The sequence below is a fragment of the Saccopteryx bilineata genome, chromosome 2, assembly GCF_036850765.1.
Source record: "Saccopteryx bilineata isolate mSacBil1 chromosome 2, mSacBil1_pri_phased_curated, whole genome shotgun sequence".
Classification (NCBI taxonomy): domain Eukaryota; kingdom Metazoa; phylum Chordata; class Mammalia; order Chiroptera; family Emballonuridae; genus Saccopteryx; species Saccopteryx bilineata.
In genome coordinates, this window is record NC_089491.1 from 176,449,834 (window position 1) to 176,471,436 (window position 21,603).

Below are 21,603 nucleotides of genomic sequence, written 5' to 3' on the forward strand. Positions count from 1 at the left end.
CCACAATCCTTGCACTGCCCTGGCTCTTGGGACATGTGTACCCCCCAAGTCCCTCTGCCCCTGGGCCTGAAGAGATGCTGCTGTGGGATAGAGGGCCCTGAGGGCTCCTCTTCTTTCACTTCCCCATCCCCCACTCTCTTCCCTCTGCAAGAGCACATCTGGTTTGTGAATCTCTCTCATTCCAGCTTTCTGAGTTTGCCAGCTGCTGTTTCCTCTGTAGAGTTCAGGCCAAAAATGGGGGTGGGGGACAGCAGGAGGGACAAAGTAAGGGCCAGAGGAGGGGGGATCAGGGCTGGGATGCAGAATGGAGGGGAAGTTGGAGTGACCAACCAGTGACCTCAGGCCGGGGCTGTGAGTTCTGGCCTAGGAGGCGTGGGGATGTGGACTAAGTCCAGGTGGAGGGGCATGGGGGTGGTATGGGGGCCGTTTCTGGGCTTCAAACAGCCCATCTGCCCCTGACTCCCATTCCCCCCACCCCCCAGACAGTCTCGGCTGGCCAGGGGAAGAAGACCGTTCTCCGGCATGCTAACGAGGCTGACAAGGCTGGCTGGCTGTTTCCCTGGGAAGACCTCACAGCTGGCCCAGTGGGGCAATGAACTCAGCATTATCTACCTCTTTAAGGAGCCTTTATTCCCTGCTCAGGGTGGGGGGTAGGGGAGGAGGACTTTGGGGGGGCCTGTCCTGGCCATCCTTGATGTGTTTCCTGAACTTGGCTCTCATCCTGGCCAGGGGCCTGAATATAGTCCCCTCTGCCAGAGATAGAGGTTAGGGAGGGAGGACATCTTCTCCATGTGGCCTCCCTCAGACTCTGTCCCTCCCTGCTATGAACCCTGACATACTTTACTTATACTCCATCCCAGCCCTGAGCTCACTGCCCTGCATTCAAGGTAGTGGTTGGTGTACAGCTGTCTTCCCAGGGGACGAGGCTTCTGAAGGAGCACTTTGCTCCTCCTTGGCACCCCAGTGCCTAGTGCAGTGTCTGACACAGGGCTGGTCTCCAGTGCGTGCCAGCTGAATAGAACTGGAATTGACACAGGCTGAGGAAAAGGAGGTGAAGGGATGGGACACTGAGAGCCCAGCCCTGGGTGGGGGTGAAAGAGGGAGAAGAATTTCCTTCTCATGGAGGACATGGTGATGGGGTTGGGAGGAACAACTCTTGAATATCTCTCAGTGGGAATGGGGAGACTAGTACAGACTGCACTGATTAAAACCTTAGAGTCAGCCCTGGCTGGATGTCTCAGTTGATTAGAGAATCATCGGGCTATACAGAGGTTGTTGGTTTGATCCCTAGTCAGGGCACATACAGAAACAGATTGTTTCTGTCTGTCTCTCTCCCTTCCTCTCTCTCTAAAGTCAATAAAACAAACAAACAAAAAAACCAGACTTAGAGTTAGCTGAAAACTGAGTGATCCCTGGTTTTGTCATTTGCCTGCTCTGTGACCCCACCTCTCTGAGGCCGGTTTCCTCATCTATAAAATGGTGGTGTTAGTAGTATCTAGTTTGTTATGTTGTGGAGAGGATTAAATAAGATGATACTTGGAAAAAACTGGTTTACCACAGTTCCCAGCAGATGGCAGATATTGAGCCCACAATAAGAGTTAGTGTTACCATTCTTAATACCTCCTCAGAGAATGAGGTTAAGAGAATGGCGCAGGAGCTGAGAGGGTGAAGGGGTAGGACAAAAGAGGTCCTGGATGTAGTAACTTCATGGGTTGGCTGGGTTGAAATCAGCTCCCACAGATCACCCAGGCATCCTGCTGCTTTGACTTTCCAACTCTATTATCCTGAGCAGTCTTTTTTAACTAATTTATTTATTCATTTTAGAGAGAGGGGACAGAGAGAGAGAGAGAGTGAGAGAGAGAAAGGGGGGTGGAGCAGAAAACATCAACTCCCACATGTGCACTGACCAGGGAAGCCCGGGGTTTTGAACGGGCAACCTCAGTGTCCCAGGTCGACGCTTTACCAACTGTGCCACCACAGGTCAGGCCATGCTGGGCAATCTTTATGCGCCTCTTACCCCTGAAGACATATACTGAAAGCCCTCCCTGGGGTCTAATGACAAGGGAAGCTACATCCTTAGAGAATTGAGGTGGAAGTGGGGCTCTCTGCTCTGTTGTACCCCTGCCCTGCCCTGCCCTGGACAGCCTTGCCCTCCAGTCCCTCTCTGCTGATACCATCTTTAAGCTACTGCTGTGCTGAGGGCACCCCCCCACACACACACGCTTTCCATCTAGAGCCTGGTGGTTAGGAGTTGGAGATGGGGGAGGGGTGATATGTTTCATGGACCAGGAGTGTCCCAGTGGGCAGAGGAGCAGAGAGGTTAGAAAAGACCAGCTGTGAGTTTCTAGTGGGAGGGAGAGGAAGATAAAGAGAAAACATGGCAATACCCCCTAAATGTCCCATCTTTCACTCAGTCAGCAAAGCCGAAAGTGTTGGTGCGTGTCCACAGTAACCCAGATAACAAGGGCTTTGACCCTGAGGGCTAGAGGAGGGGCACATTGGATAGGCAGCCTAGGGGGCTGGCTGGGTGTGAGGGGGGTGGCGGAAAAATGTGCTCCCTGTGTCCTTCTCCCACCCACAACAGGTACACAGTGTTCCAGGAGTGACACACAGCCCCCTGCCCCCTGGCCACTCCTCCCCCCTACACACACACATGTACTGTGGTTGAGAGAGTTTGGGCGAAATGGAGACTGATGTTGGGAAAAGAGGAGGACCCATACAGGGAACTTTAGAGCCATAGAGTTTGCGTCCAACCTTCATTTACACCTGTTTTCTTTACTTGTCCCTAGTCCCCAAGACCTGCAGCCCTAAGCAGTTTGCCTGCAGAGACCAGATCACCTGTATCTCAAAGGGCTGGCGGTGTGATGGGGAGAGGGACTGCCCCGATGGATCTGATGAGGCCCCTGAGATCTGTAAGTATTTTTTGGATCCCTCCACCCAAACCCCTGACTTATCTTTTTTGCCTTTAGGTCCAAGCAGTTTGGAATGAGGACAGCTAATCTCTAGCCTGGTGTAGACCTTGCTCTGTGATTGTTTGTCCATGACACAGCTAAAATTGCCCTCTCTCCCCTTTAGTGCGCCCGGCATGGTGCCTGGTGTGCTCAGAAATGGTCCCTCAGTCGCTCTGTCCCAGGCCTGCCGGAGACTGTTCTCTGTACTGACAGTTTTGCTAGGAGGGGGCCTGAGTGCCCTTTTGCTTGTCCCTCTTCTTTCCACCTCAGAGCCTCCTGACCCTTGCTGAGTGCCCACAGGTCAGATCCCCCTTTCTGTACTCAAACTCCTAGGCCAAAGGCCACCAACTCTTGCTTAGTCTCTGTACCAGAAGCCCCACCCCTGTGCGTGTCCCACCACCCCCGCCTTCCCCTGCCACCAGTAAGTGGTGTAATCAGAGGCAGCTGTTTAAACTGGGAGAAAGGTTCCCGCCCAGCCTTTACTCTGCCAGTTGGGGGTGAGAGGGTGGAGGACTTGCTGGCCAGACCCCAGAGCCCTGGGCAGCTGGCAGAGTGCTGGGGTCTCTACCTTCAGCCTCTCTCTCCTGATGAATTCATCTGGGCCAGGGTCTAGGTGCCATGCGTTCTTAAACCTGTCTCTGGTCTCTCCCCGGGTTTGTTCTGTTCCAACCTCATCCCCTGTGCCCTCCCCACACCCTCACCCATAATTATCAGGGGTAATTTTAGGGCCGGAAAGGGAGCCAGCAGTTCTCTCAGCCTCACCCCCATACACTGCTCTGGAGGAGTGGGGGCCAGGGATATTCTGCCCGTGTTTCTGTGGTGAGCGTGGTCCTCTTATCTGATGCTACCTTTATGCCCCACGTTTCTGACCTGATGTTTGGTGTTAAGGGTTAAGAAAGCCTTGCAAATGGGCTGGAACTGGCTCTTTTTATCCATTCTTTCCTCGACGCAAACCCCACCTTATATGTACCCCTGCTCTTACACATTCCCAGGCCCATCACATGCACAGCCCCTCCTGGACACTGACTCGCCTACTCTGACATATATAAAAGCAGATGCTGGCACAGAAACGTTCTTATAGCAACACAGAGTCAACATTCAAACAGGGATGCAGAAGCACAACCTGAACTCGGACAGATGCCCCCAAATACAGACACGGACTCAGGCTCACTCCCCACAGAACATGGAAATGCACATTCTGAGGCCAGAAGCACCAGCACACATAGACACACACAGGTAGACCTTCATGCACACCTCCTTCACCTGTGCATACAGACTTCTACCCAGGCACATGGGATAGGTTACTCACGCTGGCCCTGACACTCTCACACACCCTATAGGGAAAACAGCAGTGGTTAGGCTTGCTTGCTGGTTTCCTGGCTGCAAACACTTGGCACGATTAGTGCTCAAACACGTAGCAGAAAGCCACTTGTGTATGGCCTATATAAGGCTACGGTACTTCCCTCGGTGCAGATCGCTTGCCCTGCACTGTGAGGGGGGGTTTGCTTGGCCGCTGCCCCGAGAAGAGGTTTCCTCCTGCCTGTTAGCTCACTCGCTGTTCCTAGAATCCAATAAACAGGAATGGCCCAATGCTTTTTGGCTCTGTGGTTCTTCTGTGGTCTGCCTGAATCCAGTGTGAACCTGCCTGGCCTTCACAACTGGCATTACACCTGGCGTAGTGGGCAGGATTCAGTTTAGACCAGTATAGAACAGGCGTTACACTCACTGTACTGGTTTGGGAGCCAGTAGGCAGTAGTCTATCTTCCAGCTCACTGGCTCAGCCAGCATCCTAGCCTGCATGACCTCCTGAGAATTCCCTGAGGAATCCCCTACCCCAGGCCCATCTTCTTGGGCAACAAAGGAAGTACCATGAGATATCACTAGTGGGCCACCACCTTTGACCCTTCCCAAATCCTTTTATCAGACAGGCTCTGCTCTGGGGTTGGGGATCTAGAATAATGCTATCCAATAGCATATAATGCAAGCCTCCTAGGCAATTCAAAATTTTCTAGTAGCCACATTTAAAAAGGAAAAAATAGGCCCTGGCCGGTTGGCTCAGTGGTAGACATCGGCCTGGCGTGCAGAAGTCCCGGGTTCGATTCCCGGCCAGGGCACACAGGAGAAGCGCCCATCTGCTTCTCCACTCCTCCCCCTCTTCTTCCTCTCTGTCTCTCTCTTCCCCTCCCACAGCCAGGGCTCCATTGGAGCAAAGATGGCCCAGGCGCTGGGGATGGCTCCTTGGCCTCTGCCTCGGGCGGGCGCTGGAGTGTCTCTGGTTGCAGCAGAGTGACGCCCCGGATGGGCAGAGCATCGCCCTCTGGTGGGTGTGCCGGGTGGATCCCGGTCGGGCGCATGCGGGAGTCTGTCTGACTGCCTCCCCGTTTCCAGCTTCAGAAAAATACAACAAAACAAAACAAAAAAAAAAAAAAGGAAAAAATAACCAGGTGAAATTAATTTAAATTTTATTTTACTCAGTGTATCCAAAATTTTATCATTTCAGTATAATATTTATATAAAAGTATTAATGAGATCTTTCACATTCTTTGTGTGCGTGTGTGTGTGTGTGTGTGAGTGTGTTATTAAGTCTTCAAAAGCCAGTGTGTATTTTATTCTTACATTTTGAGCTAGTCACAAGTCAAGCGCTCAGTAGCTGCCTATGGCTGATACTCCTTATTGGACAGTGCAGTTCTAGAAGACCTGCTCTGACTCTCAGCCATTCTCTGGGACCTAGGAAGCTATGGATGGGAAGGAGATGTTCTTTATCATTTGAATTTCTCTTCCACGGACTTGGTCTTCCTTAGCTTATCCAAACCTTTCGCTTCTGACCTCAGCCTGTCTCCTGAATGTAGAATGTAGAGGCATTGGGGTCCATAGGCATAGGGCATTTGGAGAGTGGACTCTTGGCTGAAAGTCTAGTTCTTCCCTCCATCTGGCTGCTCCCAGGTATGTGACTACTGTGGGAAATGGTGTAGAAGAGGTCCAGGTATAATTGTCCAACCACTCCTGAGGCCTTCTGAGATCTAAAAAACGCAGATGTCTGAAACCAAGTCTCAGTTCTCCACCTCCTCTCCCAGTGTGTTCCCAGACAGCCACTGTAACCAGCTTAGTCACGTTAACCTTTTCGTCTTGCCCCAGGCCCACAGAGTAAGACCCAGCGATGCCAGCCGAACGAGCACAATTGCCTGGGCACTGAGGTGTGTGTTCCCATGTCCCGCCTCTGCAATGGGGTCCAGGACTGCATGGATGGTTCAGACGAGGGGCCCCACTGCCGAGGTAAGGGCTCTTCTACCACTATTATCCCGGCTGAATGCGAGGATTTCTCAGGCGGGTACCTGAGGGGTTTGGAGGCCTGCCATCCGAGGACTATCCTGGTACCTCCAGTGGGGATAAGGCCCTGTCCTGTGCCCCTACACAGAAATGCCACTAGAGAGTGGTCCTTTGGGCTCGGAGTTTGGTCAACAAGCTCTAAGTGTGAGCCCTAGCCCGGCCACTTCTCTGTGTGTCTGTGTGTGCTTAGACAAGTCACTCTCCTTCCCCAGACGCTCCTTTATAGTTTCCTACCTATAAAAGTATTTTCATACTTTTTTGTTTTCTATAGTGGGGTCCTTTCTCCACACAGTTTCTTACATGAAACGTGTATGAAGAAAAAAGAACAGAGGCCAGGGGGTCTGGAGTTTTGCTCACCTGCTTTCTGGCCTGTGGGAGGAGATGCATCTGGATACTGTTCGCTCAGGGCAGGGCGTGAGGAGCAAGGGAGTGTGTGGGGGATTTTATCCTCTCCTTTGGCTGATTTTGCATGTTTTTCTGTGGAGCTCCTGGGATGGGATGCAGAGTGTGGGCCCAGGGATTGACTTCAATTGCCACATACATCCTATATTATTGGATGGTACACATTCAAGTTTGCTTCCTTTAGAATACCTTGAATTACTTTTTCAGCTTCAAAAACAACAAAGAAACTCAAAAACCCAGGGTTTGAACTTTCCTTCTCTGATATTACAGAAGTTGGTTCTCCTCCTACTGCACCCCCGCCCCTATATCCAGAAGAAAAACTCTTTTCTAGATTTTCCAGAACAAACAATACTTACCTTCTCTGTGGCAGAAGGCTGGACAGGCTGCACATGTGGGCTCTCGGGTGGTGGTGGTGAAGAATGGGAGTAACTGGGGTCTGGCCCCCCATCCCAGCTCTGCCTGGCAGGCTTAGTGCTTCTGAACATCTTAGCATCTGGGGCAGCTCTCACCCTAGGTGGGGGCATGAAGCAGCTGGACAAAGGGGTCTTTGTGACCAGGCCGCCTGGCCCCACGCAAAACCATTAATTGGGTCGCTGGTTTGGGGGGGCAGTTGCTCCCACCCCTCCCCCCTCCCGTCTCATTCCCTTCTGTCTCCCCTGTGGAAGTGGGTCAGTGGCAGGAGAAAAATTAGAGAAGAATTCTGAGCAAACCAGTTTCGCTCTTCCTGCCATGCTCCACCTGGACTTTACTCAGGCTTCTTTCAGAGGCCTCTGGGGCTCAGCGAATAGGTTGGAGGGTGCTTTCAAGCCAGAGCGGGATCCTGTAGGGAAAGACTCGAGTTCATGTCCACTCTTCACCCTCAGCCCTGGAGCCGACATCATAGTCTCTAGGCAGTGCAAGCAAGAGGCATATGAACAGGATGAGACACTGTCCACACTCTCTTTGGGCCCAGCAAACTACCACAACTCTCTCCATGGGGACAAAGGGAGGCCAGAGCAGGGAGATGGTTAAAGCCATAATTGGTTATGTGACCTTGGGCCTGTCTTATACCCTCTTGGGGTCTCAGTTTTCCCACTTGCAAAATATAGTAGGTGCTTCCCAAGCCCCTTTCACCTCCGACACTGCAGGCCTTGAATGTGGTTTCTGAAAGGTTGATGGAGGCTGGGTGAAGGTTACAGTCTGGGGGTGGCTGCCAGGTCTGAGGGCCTGAGTGTGTGTGTGTCTCCTGCCCTCTCACAGAGCTCCTAGTTAACTGTTCTCAGCTGGGCTGCCAGCACCACTGTGTCCCCACACTCAATGGGCCCACCTGCTACTGCAACAGCAGCTTCCAGCTGCAGGCAGATGGCAAGACCTGCAAAGGTAAGTGAGTGCAAGTGCCCGTGTGCTGGTTGGGGGAGCGGGAGGCAGGGCCAGTGGGCCTGGAGGGGGCAGGAGAAAGTTAGACAAGAAGGTACCAGAGAGGAGGCATGACCAGATACCCTACATAGCCTCCGGGCTTTACTCTGAGCCTATTTGCTTCCACCAAACTTCAGAAAATTCATCTTAAAATTATATAGGTCATCCTGACCAGGCTGTGGTGCAGTGGATAGAGCATCTAACTGGGTGGATAACCCGACCCAGGTTCAAAACTTCAAGGTTGCCGGCTTGAGTGTGGGCTCATCTGGTTTGAGCAAGGCTCACCAGCTTGAGCCCAAGGTCGCTGGCTTGAGCAAGGGGTCACTCCTCTGTCTGCTGTAGCCCCACCTTTCCCCATCAAGGCACATATGAGAAAGCAATCAATGAACAACTAAGGTGCCTCAACGAAGAATTGATACTTCTCATCTCTCTCTCTTCCTGTCTGTCCCTATCTGTCCCTCTCTCTGTCTCTGTCACACACACACAAAATTATATAGGTCATATGTGAGTTTCCTGTAAAAAAAAAAAATTAAGGCACTAAGATAAAACTATAGTCCACTTTGACAAATCCTTACTTCTGGTTCCTTTCCCTCTGTGGTGGTCAAGTCTGTTAGCAGCGTGTACGTTTCTTCCCAGGCTTCTTCTGTACCTCTGTGTGCATGTGTTCATGGACAATCTCAGTGAAAAGACTGTTTGTGTGCATGTGTTCTTATTACATAAAATCATCCTGTACATTCCTGTTTCCAGTTTTTTCATCAGCATGTCCTAAAGATTTTTCCACGTTAATATGTGGAGATCTACCTTGTTCTTTTCAAACCACTGTGATGTATGACTGTTACCACAGCTTAGTTGGCCACTGCCCTATTGATGAGTAAGATGTTCCCAATTTCTCTGTTACAAGCAACACAAACTTTTCCGTTTTAAATTTGCCTCCCTCGAGTCTTTGCACGAATGCCACGTTCTCCGTGGGGCCATCCCTGGCCACTCTAAAGTCCCCCCACACCTGCATTCCCTTTTCCCTTTCTTTGCTTAATGTTTTTCCACAGCACCAGTCGTTTTCCAGTGCACTAGCACCTCTAAAATATAGAACTTATCTTTTTGTTGTATTTCTTATTGTAGTAACAGTATTTCATTTTATAGTTTACTGAGGTTAAGTTTTATGAGGGCAGCAGTTTGAATTTATTTTATTTGCTGACGTATCCCCAGAGCCTAGGACAGTACTGGCACCTAGTAGGTACTGAAGAAATATTTTCTGAATGAATGGATGATGTGCACATACGTGGATATTTCTCTAGGTTACATTCCAAGTCTGGACATGCTGGGTGAGTTTGCACATTTCTCATTAGTAGATTCCGCCAAATTGTCCTCCAAAGTAGCTGTTGCAATGGACGCACCCAGTGGTAGTATCTGAGGGCACACACTTCCCTGCCCTCATCACACTGGAAATGACCACATCCTTGCCCTTTTCCCGGCAGACTTTGATGAGTGCTCAGTGTATGGCACCTGCAGCCAGCTCTGCACCAACACAGATGGCTCCTTCACGTGCGGCTGTGTAGAAGGTTACCTGCTGCAGCCAGACAACCGCTCCTGCAAGGCCAAGAATGGTGGGTGGGGTCACGTTTGGCCACCATGCTAGATGCCCTCAGTTTTGTTTCCTGGTGGATAATAGCCTGTGTGGTGCTAGGGTCCCTTGATGCATTGACCCTCCTCTCCATCTGCAGAGCCGGTAGACCGGCCCCCTGTGCTGCTGATTGCCAACTCTCAAAACATCCTGGCCACATACCTGAGTGGGGCCCAGGTGTCTACCATCACACCCACCAGCACGCGGCAGACCACGGCCATGGACTTCAGCTACGCCAATGAGACAGTGTGCTGGGTGCACGTTGGGGACAGTGCTTCCCAGACGCAGCTCAAGTGTGCCCGCATGCCTGGCCTGAAGGGCTTCGTGGACGAACACACCATAAACATCTCCCTCAGCCTGCACCGTGAGTTGCCTGCTTCCAGCTTGGAGGGTGCAGGAGGGAAGAGGAGGTGGAGCCTGGCTGGGACAGAGGCAGGTGGTTGGACAGGATGACCTCTGTCTAGGGCAGGAGCCTAAACAAGAAGCCTCTGACAGAGTCTGGGGCAGGGGGCTGCCACATGCTGAGGCCTATTTGGGACAGGGGCAGAGTCAGGCTGTGCCTTTCTGGCTCAGATCTGAGAAAGGCCTCAAAAGAGATATGCCTCGTCAATTTCCAGAGACCATGGACTGCCCGTTCTCAGAGACAGAAGTGTGATGATTAGACTGCCAAGGGGCTTTTCCTCGCACTGGGAGGCAGGGCAAGGGAAAGAGGGGCCTAAGGTCTGGGAAGCCTTGTTAGGTTGTGGCTGAGGGCAAAGCAGCCAGGGCCTGGCCAGGTCTGTGTTCGTGTCCCAACGTCCCCCTTGAGGATGTTGCGCAAATAGACCCCCTGCTGCAGCATGGGTGGTGGGATCCTGGTGCTGTTTCTGGGGGAATTTGTGACAGTGGATGAGACCAGAGGAGGAGCAGTGAGTTCTGGGGCCACCTGAGTGTTTTAGGATACCCAGGATATTCCCCTTTGGGCTCCCTTCCTAGGCTGTACTTTACTACCTTAGGTGTAGAAGAAGGGGTGTCACTGGGGATGGGGCCAGAGCATAGATACACTGCTTGGAACAGTCCTGTTCGGCTCAGATGCTGTTGTATAAACAAACAAAACATCTGGCATCATCACATTCTCAGGAAATGCATCACAGGGCTGAGGGAAAGACGAGGATGTGGTTGATCTGACCCACGGGGGAGGGTAAATTGATCTGTGGCCTTGAGTAAACCAGAATTCCCTGTCTCTGCTTTGGTTTCTAATCTGCAAAATGGGTTTGAGGTTGTCTATTCAGATCAGATAAGTTGAAGTGAAAGCCAGAGGCTGGAGGACGGCACACAAAAGGTTTAAGACTGTGAACCTTGGGCCTGTCTAGATCTTGAAGTTCCTTCATTAGGTCCTTCTGTGATGATCCCCACAGAAGACACAGAGCTTCTGGGGGGAGCAGGGGTTTTTCGAGAGCCCTTGCCCTCTGTGGCCTCATCATACGGTCCACAGCTCAGCTCCAGCTTCTCCAGAGGATCCCAGTGTGTCCTTGGGCTGCTGGTGACCAAGGCTGCCCTGTGATCAGACATATGTCCTCCTTGGAGTGCTGGGCTGGGGCTGCCCCACATGGTTGGCTAAGCTCTTGGCAGTGGGCAGCTCAGGTAACCCCATGGCAGATAGTGTAGATTTGGGGCGAGACCCCATGACACATCTACCCTCTCCCTCCTGCTTCTTATCGAGGGCCCCGCCCAATAGGCCTGTCTGGGCAAACAGCTCCAGCAGTTCCCTCCCTGGCCCGGAGGCTAGACCATGGGCTCCTGGGTATGAGGCTGGGGAGGGGTGCCCAGATGAGAACCTTCTCAGCTTTTGCTCTGACCTGGCCCCTCTCCTGCCTTCCTCCCCAGGAGAAGCAGGAAATAATCTTAGGCGGGTATCCCTCCCTTGGCAAACACAACCTTGCCTCCCAGTCTGCTAGATTCATTGGTCCTCTCTGGGGCAGAGTCCAAGAGACCAGAAGAGATCAAGGTTCTGGGGAGAAATGCTAGTGGGGTGACGAAGGAGGTTCCTCTTGCCCTAGTCTCTGGCCCTTCTTCCCTGCCCTGCCCCCACCCTGTACCCCCTGCCGCCTGAATGTCTGGCTGTCATCCTGAGGATGGTTGTTTTGCTCTCATCCCACATACTAATTATGGGCCCTGAGCTGAGACTGTAGGAAGTATTTCTCCCCTAGTGCCCTCCCCACACCCTCAGTTTATCTCCCCTTTCCAGGAGAGGCTGAATGGTCTACTCTGGTGTGCAGGGTAGCTAGTCCCAGGCACTCACCAGTGTGTGCAGTGGGCTGCTGGCCTATAATTAGCTCCCCAAAGGGGATGAAGAAGAGAGGTAGCTGCTTTCTCCTGCTTTCTTTCTGCCCTATGGGGGAATCTTCCCTACAATCATCCCATTCTTGGCTGTGACCTCCTTCAGACCCCTGGGGTGAACCCCATGCAGGAGGGAGGAGTCTGACAATTGAGAGGTGCTGGAGTCCAGAGGCCAAGAGGCCAAGGGAAGCCCACCTGCTGGTGTGGGAAGAAGGGAGAGCCTGACACGAAGAAAATTCTAGATACAAAAATAGAATAGAAAGAAGGAAGGAGGCCAGGAAGTGAGCCTGTTTCACATGGGTCCTAGAGCATGTGTGAGCCAGACTTGCTTTGAGTTCTGAAAGCCCTAGAAGGCCCCAAGGCCCTGGGGTGGCCAGTGGTCAGGGCAGCTTCTAGGAGAGGCTTGTGGAGTGAGTAGTCTCAGGACTGAAGCTCCTGCTTTTTCCTGTCTTGACCCTAGCTCTTTCCCTCTGTTTGTACTCAGAAGTGGGGGAAGTCACTGACCAATATCCCCAGCATTGTGAGAAGTGTGTGTGCGCTTTCTTCCCTTACCCCAGCCTGGGCTGCTGACCCTCCGCCCCCACCCTGGTGTCTTCACTACCGGTGGTTGGGGTGAGCCCTCCCCCACCTCCTAGGATGTCACTCCAGGGCTCATCCTCCCCTCTGCCACTGTCCAAGCATGATGGGAGGTCTGAAGACTCTGCTTCCATGATTGAACTTAACGATAGGTGCCAAAGACCCTTAGGGAGCACCAGAGCCAGCCCCTCTGTTTTCAATACTGCCTTTCCCAAAGCAGGGACGCCTTGATTTTAGGTTGCGTGTAGCTGTCCATTTTTTTATTGTTGTAGTTATGTTTTTGGTTTGTTTGTTTGTTTGTTTTTGTGATAGAGACAGAGAGAGGGACAAACAGACAGAAAGGGAGAGAGATGAGAAGCATCAGTTCTTCCTTGTGGCACCTTAGTTGTTCATTGATTGCTTCTCATATGTACCTTGACTGGGGGGGGGGGAAGCTACAGCAGAACGAGTGACCCCTTGCTCAAGCCAATGACCTTGGACGCAAGCCAGCAACCTTGGGCTTCAAGTCAGCAACCTTGGGCTTCAAGCCAGCGACCATGGGGTCATGTGTATGATCCCATGCTTAAGCCAGCAACCCTGCACTCAAGCCAGATGAGCCCACGCTCAAGCTGGAGACCTCGGGGTTTCAAACCTGGGTCCTCTGCGTCCCAGTTCAACGCTCTATCCACTGTGCCACTGCCTGGTCAGGCTAGTTATGTTTTTATTTAATATTAATTAGGAAACTCCTAGAACTAGAATATCAAATCTATGATTTTGTAGATTGTTTAGGATGCAGCAAAATGAGTGAGTTGATTTAAAGAAAAAGTAGGTAAATAATAGTACAACTATACGTAAACATGATGTGCATTTTGAAAGTGATATACAAAAGACTGAAGGTCTGGAAACTGAGGCTCAGAGAGGTCAATAGGCCTGGAAGTCCAAGAGCCAGGACTGGCCTGCCCACACTCCCCCACCTCTGACCACCTCCTTGGGGAACCTTAGGCCCTGTCTAGCCCCTGCAGGGCTGCCCAGCAAGTCTCCTAACCCCGCCCTATCTCCAGCCCTGCATTGCCTGGACTGCAGTCATCTGACTAACTCCCTTCAGTTTTGAGGATATTTCCACTGTAGAGAGAATGAGGGCAGACTGCAGGAGTGGAGTCCTGAGAAGATTGTGGGGGGGGGGGTTCTACGGTTACAGATAGAGATCTTGAAGGAAATAAGGTTTGCTGAAGTCACTTAGATTTGGACTGTGTATGAGGGGATGCTCTGGAGGGGCCCTTGGTGGTGCTAGAGTTCTCTCCCCTGCACCGTGCCACATGGGGAAGAAAAAGGTAGGCGGAGAGGCCCAGAAAAGGCCCCCAAGGCTGCAGGCAGCAAGGTTGCGAAATGGGTTCCCAGTTCCAGCTGGTCAACTTCACTTTTCCTTTCCCTCCCTCTTTTGTGTGTGTGTGTGTGTGTGTGTGTGTGTGCGTGCGCGCGCGCGCGCGCACGGGCGCGCGCTCACATTTAAAATCACAACAGGAAACGGGGTAGTGATTTGTCTAGAGGGAAGGCAGAGAGGGGACAGAGAGCAGCCTCTCTGAGTCTGTGATGAACTGGCTTCCCCAGCTAGAAGGGGAGCTGTCTACCCACTGAAATGGGCACCCAAGCTCTCTCAGCCTCCCATCTCATACCCACAGAACACTTACAGACTTTATGCATGAAAGCCAGCAACTCTCTTCTTGGGCCTTTCTTTCCCACAGGGTGTCAGAATACTGAGGGGCTCTATCCACTCCACTCTTTGACCTTGGGCCCTCTGCATCGTGTGCTTTTGCTTCCCATTCCTGTTCAGAATTTTCTAATCATTTAACAGCCCTCTGCTCTCCCAGGCCAGGGACAGCTCTGTGTCTTTGGCATAGCTCCAGCCCTGTCTCCTTGACGTTGCCACCCCACCCACCCTGCTCCCAACACCCCCCCACACTGTTTTTAAGCCAAAGGAAGTAACTTAAGCAAGAGAGACGTGTATCAGAGCCCAGCAAGGATTTCTCAACAGCAGGAAGACACTCGCTCTGATGCTGAATCAGAGCTGCAGAATCTAGGCATCTCATTCTTAGGACCCAGGACTGAATACTTTGTAATCTGGGCCTTCCCCCAGGTGGAATTATGAGCAGGAAGAGGGCCCAGGAGATAGAGGTGACACTGTGTGGCTGAGCCCCAGACTTGCTGGTTGAATAAGAAGAGCTGAAGTCAGGTCCTGGCAGGAAACAGGAGCATGAGGACATGCCATTTAGCAATGCTTCTGCCAGGCCCCAGCCTCTGATCATCTCCCCAGCCCTTCCCCCACTCCCCCCAAGCAGGAGGATTACCAGACAGATGTCTTCTCCCACTGTCTTGGGCATCTAAAGGCCAGAGAAGGATTCTGGCAGTAAAAGGGAAGGAGTAAAGTGATGTCCCGACTCCAGGACAACCAAGTGAGGACTCAGTACTCAACAAATATTTGTTGAATGAATCAGTACATGTGTGTCAGAAGCTGGGCACAAAGATGAAAGCCTCTCAATATTTGTAGTCAGGTAAACAGGCTCTGATAAAAGGAACTACTGGGGCTGTGGGAGCCTGTAAACGGCCCGCCTGGAGGGTCCACCTTTTGCCAGGAGGCCACAGGGCTCTGGCTGGAGGCACAGATGGTAACTTGATGGAAAAGGTTATAACAGATAGGGTAGAGTTGAAGGACAACTGTGATACAAACCACAGCTCTCATTTATGGCGTGTGTATTGTCTGCCAGGTCCTTTGCTATGTCCTATTAATGTGCCTCCCATTTTACAGATGAGCAAACTGAGACTCAGAGACATGAAGTTACTTGCTCATAGTCCCAACAGAAGGTGATGGAACAATGATTCAAACCTGAGGCTGGGCCCAGGGGAGGGCAGAGTGATGAGTGAGGTGTGGAGGTTCCTGAATAAGGGCCAGATGCAATGGGTTATCTGAGATTATGGTTATGGTTGTGGTTAATGGGATTCTTCTTCCTCACCCAGGGTCCTTGCACCCTATCCTGAAACATTTGGGTGTGCATTTGTGTTGGGGATATTTCCTTAGGGCACAGAGGCCCCCACCTTATTTTAGGGAGAGTGACTGGCATCCTACAGCTGAAGCTGGGATCTTCTTGGGCGTGGGGCCTGTTGTTTTTGGAAAAGCAGACACTATTTGGGGAAATGCCTCTTGAACGTTGTGAATGATGGAGAAGTTGAGAAAAACTGGAGCTGTGGGGAGTGCAGAGTGCTGAGCATGGGGGTCGGGGTACACGAGGGCTCAGCACGTACAAACACACAGCCCAGGTCTATTCTGGGTCCTGGAACTGAAAGTCCTTTGCGACATCACAGGCTGGCTGTGGTCGGTCCTCTGACTGTATCCTCTCCCTCCCAGCTTCCTAGCAGCCTTCTCTCTGCTAGAACCCTAACTCCTAGGACTCCAGACCACCCCTAATCTCCTCCCACAACACAGCCTCTCTCCACTGGGGTTTACCTGAGACTGGACCAAAGGAGACAGCTACCCTCTGGGTTTGTGAGGCCAGAACACTCGGGTCCCCCAGACTCAACCCCAGGACTCCACTTGCCCCCCATGCCACGGACAGACGGGAGTGGCCCCAATATTGCCTGTGAGGTAGCCTGGGAAAGCAGGCTCCCTCTCCCAGTCTGAGCTCATCTCGGTGCTGGCCTTGGGATAGTGTGAGTGGCCAGGCCTGTGTGTGTGCATGCGAATGTGTGCTAAAGGTTGCGGGGTGGGCAGAGAAATCTGGACTTTTAGGGAGAGGAAAATAATGTGGGGGGGGGGTGTTGGATAACAAAGGATTTTTGCTTGCAACTAATAGTCTCCAGCTGCAAAAATACCGAAGGGGAGGCCAGGCTGGGCTGGGGACTCCAGTTCTTGCCAACTCCACACTGGCCTGCTGAGTAGGGCCCTGCCTGGCCTTTGGAAGGTAGAAGGGGAGACCTGCCAAGGGTAAATATCTGAGAGCAAGATGGTCCCTTTGCTTTCCTTCCTGAAACTGGGAGAGAACGCAGGCCAGGAGGGAGGCCTGAAGTTGGTCAGCTGCGCATCCTGAGGTTGGGGTGGGGGGCATGATTGTGGAGCGGCACCTGGATGGGGCGGCATCAGATGTCTTTAGGTTTCTTTCTCCTCTTCTCTTGCTGAGGGAAGGGTGGGTGGCAAGCAGGGCAGGGTGTTGCCAGCCCTGGAGCTGGGCAGTGACTCAGGGAAGCCTCAGGAAGTTAGAGAGAAGGACGCAGCTGCACCAGCTGGTGCTCAGAAAACAGCTTCGAATGATGAAGTTTGTCCATGTGCCAGCAGCTCCTAGACCCCACCGTGCCCACCAAGTAAAGGGCACATAGCCCTATTTGCCTTTCAACCACCCTGCTGGCTGCCTGAGGCTGTGGGCAGGTCTCCCTCCCTCTTTGGGACTTTGGCTTCCTCTGGAGGTGACCCAGAAGCATTCGTTTTAATTGGTTTTCTCTGTTGTAACAATGTTTGGGCATTTTGATCACCTTACCCCTGCATTGGGCACTGTTCCTACTCAGCCTGGGGCCCACATCCCCAGGCTGCTCCACCCCACTCCACCCATGTCAGCACCAGGCCCTGGAAGAGAGAGAGAGGCTGGGTTCAGGTGCATCAGCACTTATACAGTCACTCACCCATGTGACCTTTGTCTAGTCACCTTGGAGTGGGGTTGAACAGGGGGGACCTGAAGAGGAAACTAATCTGATGAAAGCCTCAAATTGGCTCTCCCCCCCCAACCTAAGTCCTGTGACTGTGAGTCAGTGTCAAGGCCCAGCCAAGTTCCTTGGGAGCCATATTCCTATTCTCTTTGGCCCCACCCCACCCCACTGTTAGGAAACAGACCTTGAGTTCCTATGCAGGGGGGAAGAATTGGGGAGGGATTGAACTGATTGCCCAGTCATCGCACCTGTAGCTGTGTGGAGGCCCAGTAATCCCCACTGGGTTGAGTGTAAGTAATGGGGGTAAGTTTCAGCCAAAGATGGGTCATCCAGAGATTTCTTTCCCTGTTGGGAAAGTTGTCGGAGGTGGAGTGCCAGGCAGAAATCCCAGGGAGTCACTCTTAGAGATTTCCCAGTTTGTAAGAGGCATCACTTCTGAGGGTGGTAATTGGAGGAGGCAGTGGTGGACCAGAGCCAGGGGGTCCTGGAGAGAAGGGGCCCAGAGGAGGTCAGCAGGAGTCCCTGACCCTAGACTTCCTGCCTCCTAGACTTCCTACTGCCCTCATCCCACTCCTACTCTCTTCTGCCCTTTTTGGTCTCTTGCATCCCGTGGGGTAGACCGAGTGTGGCACCCGATCTCCAGCCTCTTCCCCCACATCTCCCCTTCTGACGACCCCTCCTTTTGCTCAGCTATGCCTCAGTTTACCTTCAGAGTCCTTTGATGGCCCTCTACTTTATGCACTCTCTCCTCAAGTCCTCCCCGACATGAGGAAATTGAGCAATGGGGACATTGAAGAAATAGGAATGGGGGTGAAGAGAGGAAATTTGGCTCATGTCACTGGTTCCAACCTTTGGCTACCATGGACCTTCCTTTTTCCATCCATTTTTCATCCCCATATTTTGGCATTATTTTTTCTCAAACTGGATTTACTGATAAATGACCTGCTTTTCCATTTTTTTTTTAATTTAGTGAGAGGAGGGGAGGCAAAGACAGACTCCCTCATGTGCCCCAGGGCAAGCCCACCAGGGCAATGCTCTGCCCATCTGGTGCCTTTGCTCTGTTGCAACTGGAGCCATTTTTTAGGGCCTGAAGTGGAGGTCAGGGAGCCATCCTCAGCGCCAGGGGATAACTCACTTGAACCAATCGAGCCTTGGCTGCAGGAGGGGAAGAGAGAGAGAGAAGCAAGAAGGGGAGGGGTAGAGAAACAGATGGATGCTTCTTCTGTGTGCCCTGACTGGGAATCGAACCTGGGACTTCCACACGCCGGGCCAACACTCTACCACTGAGCCAAATGGCTAGAGCACCGTTTTAAAAAGTCATACAAAGCCTGACCTGTGGTGGCGCAGTGGATAAAGCATCGACCTGGAAATGCTGAGGTCGCAGGTTCAAAAGCCATATGGGCTTGCCTGGTCAAGGCACATATGGGAGTTGATGCTTCCAGCTCCTCCCCCCCTTCTCTCTCTCTGTCTCTTCTCTCTCTCTCTGTCTCTCCCTCTCCTCTCTAAAATGAATAAATTTTAAAAAATTAAAAATAAAAAAGTCATACAACACTTTCAGTCAGTGCTCTGGCTAGCATGGGTTAACTCGACTTACCATATATGAAAGTCTCTCCATTTTGAGCACGGGATCATAGACATGACCCCATGGTCACTGGCTTGAGTCCAAGGTCGCTGGCTTCAGCAAGAGGTCACTGGCTCAGCTAGAGCCCCCCGGTCAAGACACATATAAGAATCCATGATCAACTAAATGCTGCAACTATGAGTTGATGCTTCTCATCTCTCTCCCTTCTGTCTATCTCTGTCTCTGTCTCTCTTGCAAAAAAAAAAAAAAAAAAGATGTGTGATGTTTTAGCATGAGTGCTCTTATCTCAAGTAAAAGCAGATTTTTAAAAAAAAAAAAACAACAAAAATAGGATAGCAAACCTGACCTCACCATTTTAGGGGTCTCCAAGATGATGGGTTTCAGGGACGGGCTGGAGTTAGGGAAGCTTGCCAATCAACCGACAAGCAAACATGCACCCAGTGCCCCGGTGTGCTTACCCTGACTTGGCATGGGGAGTGGGGCTAGGTGGGAAGATACTGAGACTTCTCCTTGAGACCAGATAGGTGGAAAGATGGCAGAGATCACAAGGTAAAAGGTGCTACTGCTGGTAACTCCCAATAAGCACTCAAAGAGGAGAGATGGCCATAGCCTGGGTGGTGTAGAAGGGTGCCCCGGAGGAAGTCGGCTTTCAGCAGTGGGTTCTGCACCAGCAAAGCGTGGGCTCTTTGTGGGAGGGCCTTCCCCCATAGCTCTTTCATTCTCACTCTGCAGATGTGGAGCAGATGGCCATTGACTGGTTGACAGGCAACTTCTACTTTGTGGATGACATTGATGACAGGATCTTTGTCTGCAACCGAAACGGAGACACATGTGTCACTTTGCTGGACCTGGAGCTCTACAATCCCAAGGGCATTGCGCTGGACCCTGCCATGGGGTAAGAGGGGCAGGCAGGGGCTCTGCCCTGAAAGTGGGGAAGCAGTGGAAGGGTGGCTTCCCAATGTCCAGAACCCTTGTAACACGCCGTCCGCCCATAGGAAAGTGTTTTTCACTGACTACGGGCAGATCCCAAAGGTGGAGCGCTGCGACATGGATGGGCAGAACCGCACCAAGCTGGTTGATAGCAAGATTGTGTTTCCTCATGGCATCACGCTGGACCTGGTCAGCCGCCTTGTCTACTGGGCTGATGCCTATCTGGACTACATTGAAGTGGTGGACTACGAGGGCAAGGGCCGGCAGACCATCATCCAGGGCATCCTGGTGAGGGGTGCCTTCGCAGGGGAACCACTAGAGGAGGGCAGTAGGGTACCTCGGTGGCCCTGAGCCCTCTGGGGGCCGAGGGGTGGTCATGGGTACTCTGGTGAAAGGACCGGTCACGGCTTCCACCGTGCTGGGAATAGTCATGTGAAAGAACACCTTTTACTTCCTTTTTCTCAGTTGATCCCTACAACAGCCCCTGGGAGATGAGCAGATAGATGACTCAGTTCCCTTTTGGCAGATGAAAATGGCAGGTTTCAGAGGTTAAGTGATTTGCCTGAGGCTACACACCTGAGAAACAGCACTCAAACCTAGTCTAAAAGCCTTGCCAGCTCAGAGAGGGCTTTCCATTCAGGGATAATTAGCACAACCAGCCATCTTGGATTGCCTGGGACTGTCCTGGTGTTAGCTCAGAAAGTCCCACGAACCAGTAAACCCATTAGTCTTGGACAAACTGGGATAGCTGGTTACCTTAGATAAGTTCTGTGGGCAGTGGGGGCTGTTAAAGGGCTTGCTTGGAGCCAGTCTGTCCTCTCAGCTCTCTTAAAGCTGCACACTGGAGTTGGGCTGAGAACGGACAGAGTTCAGTTCCCAATTCCAATTTAGTCTGGAGTCCTGCTGTCATCTACTGTGTGCCTGATTCTAGGGGGGACGTGGTTCCTATCCTCAAGGGGTTTGAGCAGAGTAAGTGGGGTAGTACACAAATCACCAGACAGTGCACAACAGCCAGAAAAATAGTGTGGAAGGAGAGACTGTCTCTTCAAAGAGATGCTCTGTGAAGGATGAGTGGGATTTTGACAAAGATCTTAAGAACAGGATCGTCCAGCTAGAGGACAAAGAGTAAAGTGTGGAGTTAGACAACTATGGGATGAATTTAGGAATGCAAACAATGGTGTTTGTATGGGGAGCTGAGGGGCTCTCCAGAAACAGACGGAGGATTTCTTTGTGTTGACAATTCCGGCCTGCCCATCTCAGATTGAGCATCTGTATGGCCTGACTGTATTTGAGAACTATCTCTACGCCACCAACTCGGACAATGCCAATGCCCAGCAGAAGACAAGCGTGATCCGCGTGAACCGCTTCAACAGCACTGACTACCAGGTTGTCACCCGTGTGGACAAGGGTGGTGCCCTCCACATCTATCACCAGCGGCGTCAGCCCCGAGGTGAGCAGGGCTCCTACAGCCCTTCCAGGGACCCTCCTGTGGGAACAAACCCCTAATTCTCTCATATAATGACTGCTTCTCCTAACCATCCACCCCAGACTATATGTCCCCTGGCTGCTCAGCTCCTCTGCTATCCCCTTCTTGCCCCTCAGCCTCCAGATCCCACTCCCAGAGAACCCTTTCCCCCTTCTGCTAAGGTCTAGAGGAGAAACACCTGGCTACGGGCAACGGTGTGACTCTCCCTGACCACAGCAGCCCCCACCTGAATGACTAGGTTGTGGTAAGGCAGTGGGGTTCCAGTCCTGTGGCTTCTAAGTCCTCAAATGGGACAGTAGGCACAAAGACTACAGCAGGAGGGAGTGTGGGAAGACTTCAGGAAGCC

At 52.0% G+C, this 21,603-nt stretch overlaps 2 protein-coding genes across 3 annotated transcripts in view; one reads left to right on the forward strand and one right to left on the reverse strand.

Annotated features, from left to right (window-relative positions):
- The window catches only part of STAT6 (signal transducer and activator of transcription 6), an 87,790-nt gene that overhangs the window by 33,283 nt on the left and 32,904 nt on the right, over positions 1 to 21,603 (reverse strand). The window lies entirely within an intron of this gene.
- LRP1 (LDL receptor related protein 1) overlaps positions 1 to 21,603 on the forward strand; it is an 81,620-nt gene that overhangs the window by 6,926 nt on the left and 53,091 nt on the right. The window contains exons 2-9 of the mRNA XM_066258743.1: positions 2,790 to 2,912; positions 6,087 to 6,224; positions 7,920 to 8,039; positions 9,551 to 9,679; positions 9,797 to 10,060; positions 19,574 to 19,736; positions 19,837 to 20,059; positions 21,032 to 21,221. Coding sequence (XP_066114840.1) covers positions 2,790 to 2,912; positions 6,087 to 6,224; positions 7,920 to 8,039; positions 9,551 to 9,679; positions 9,797 to 10,060; positions 19,574 to 19,736; positions 19,837 to 20,059; positions 21,032 to 21,221 — 1,350 coding nt within the window. The remainder of the gene's footprint in view (positions 1 to 2,789; positions 2,913 to 6,086; positions 6,225 to 7,919; positions 8,040 to 9,550; positions 9,680 to 9,796; positions 10,061 to 19,573; positions 19,737 to 19,836; positions 20,060 to 21,031; positions 21,222 to 21,603) is intronic.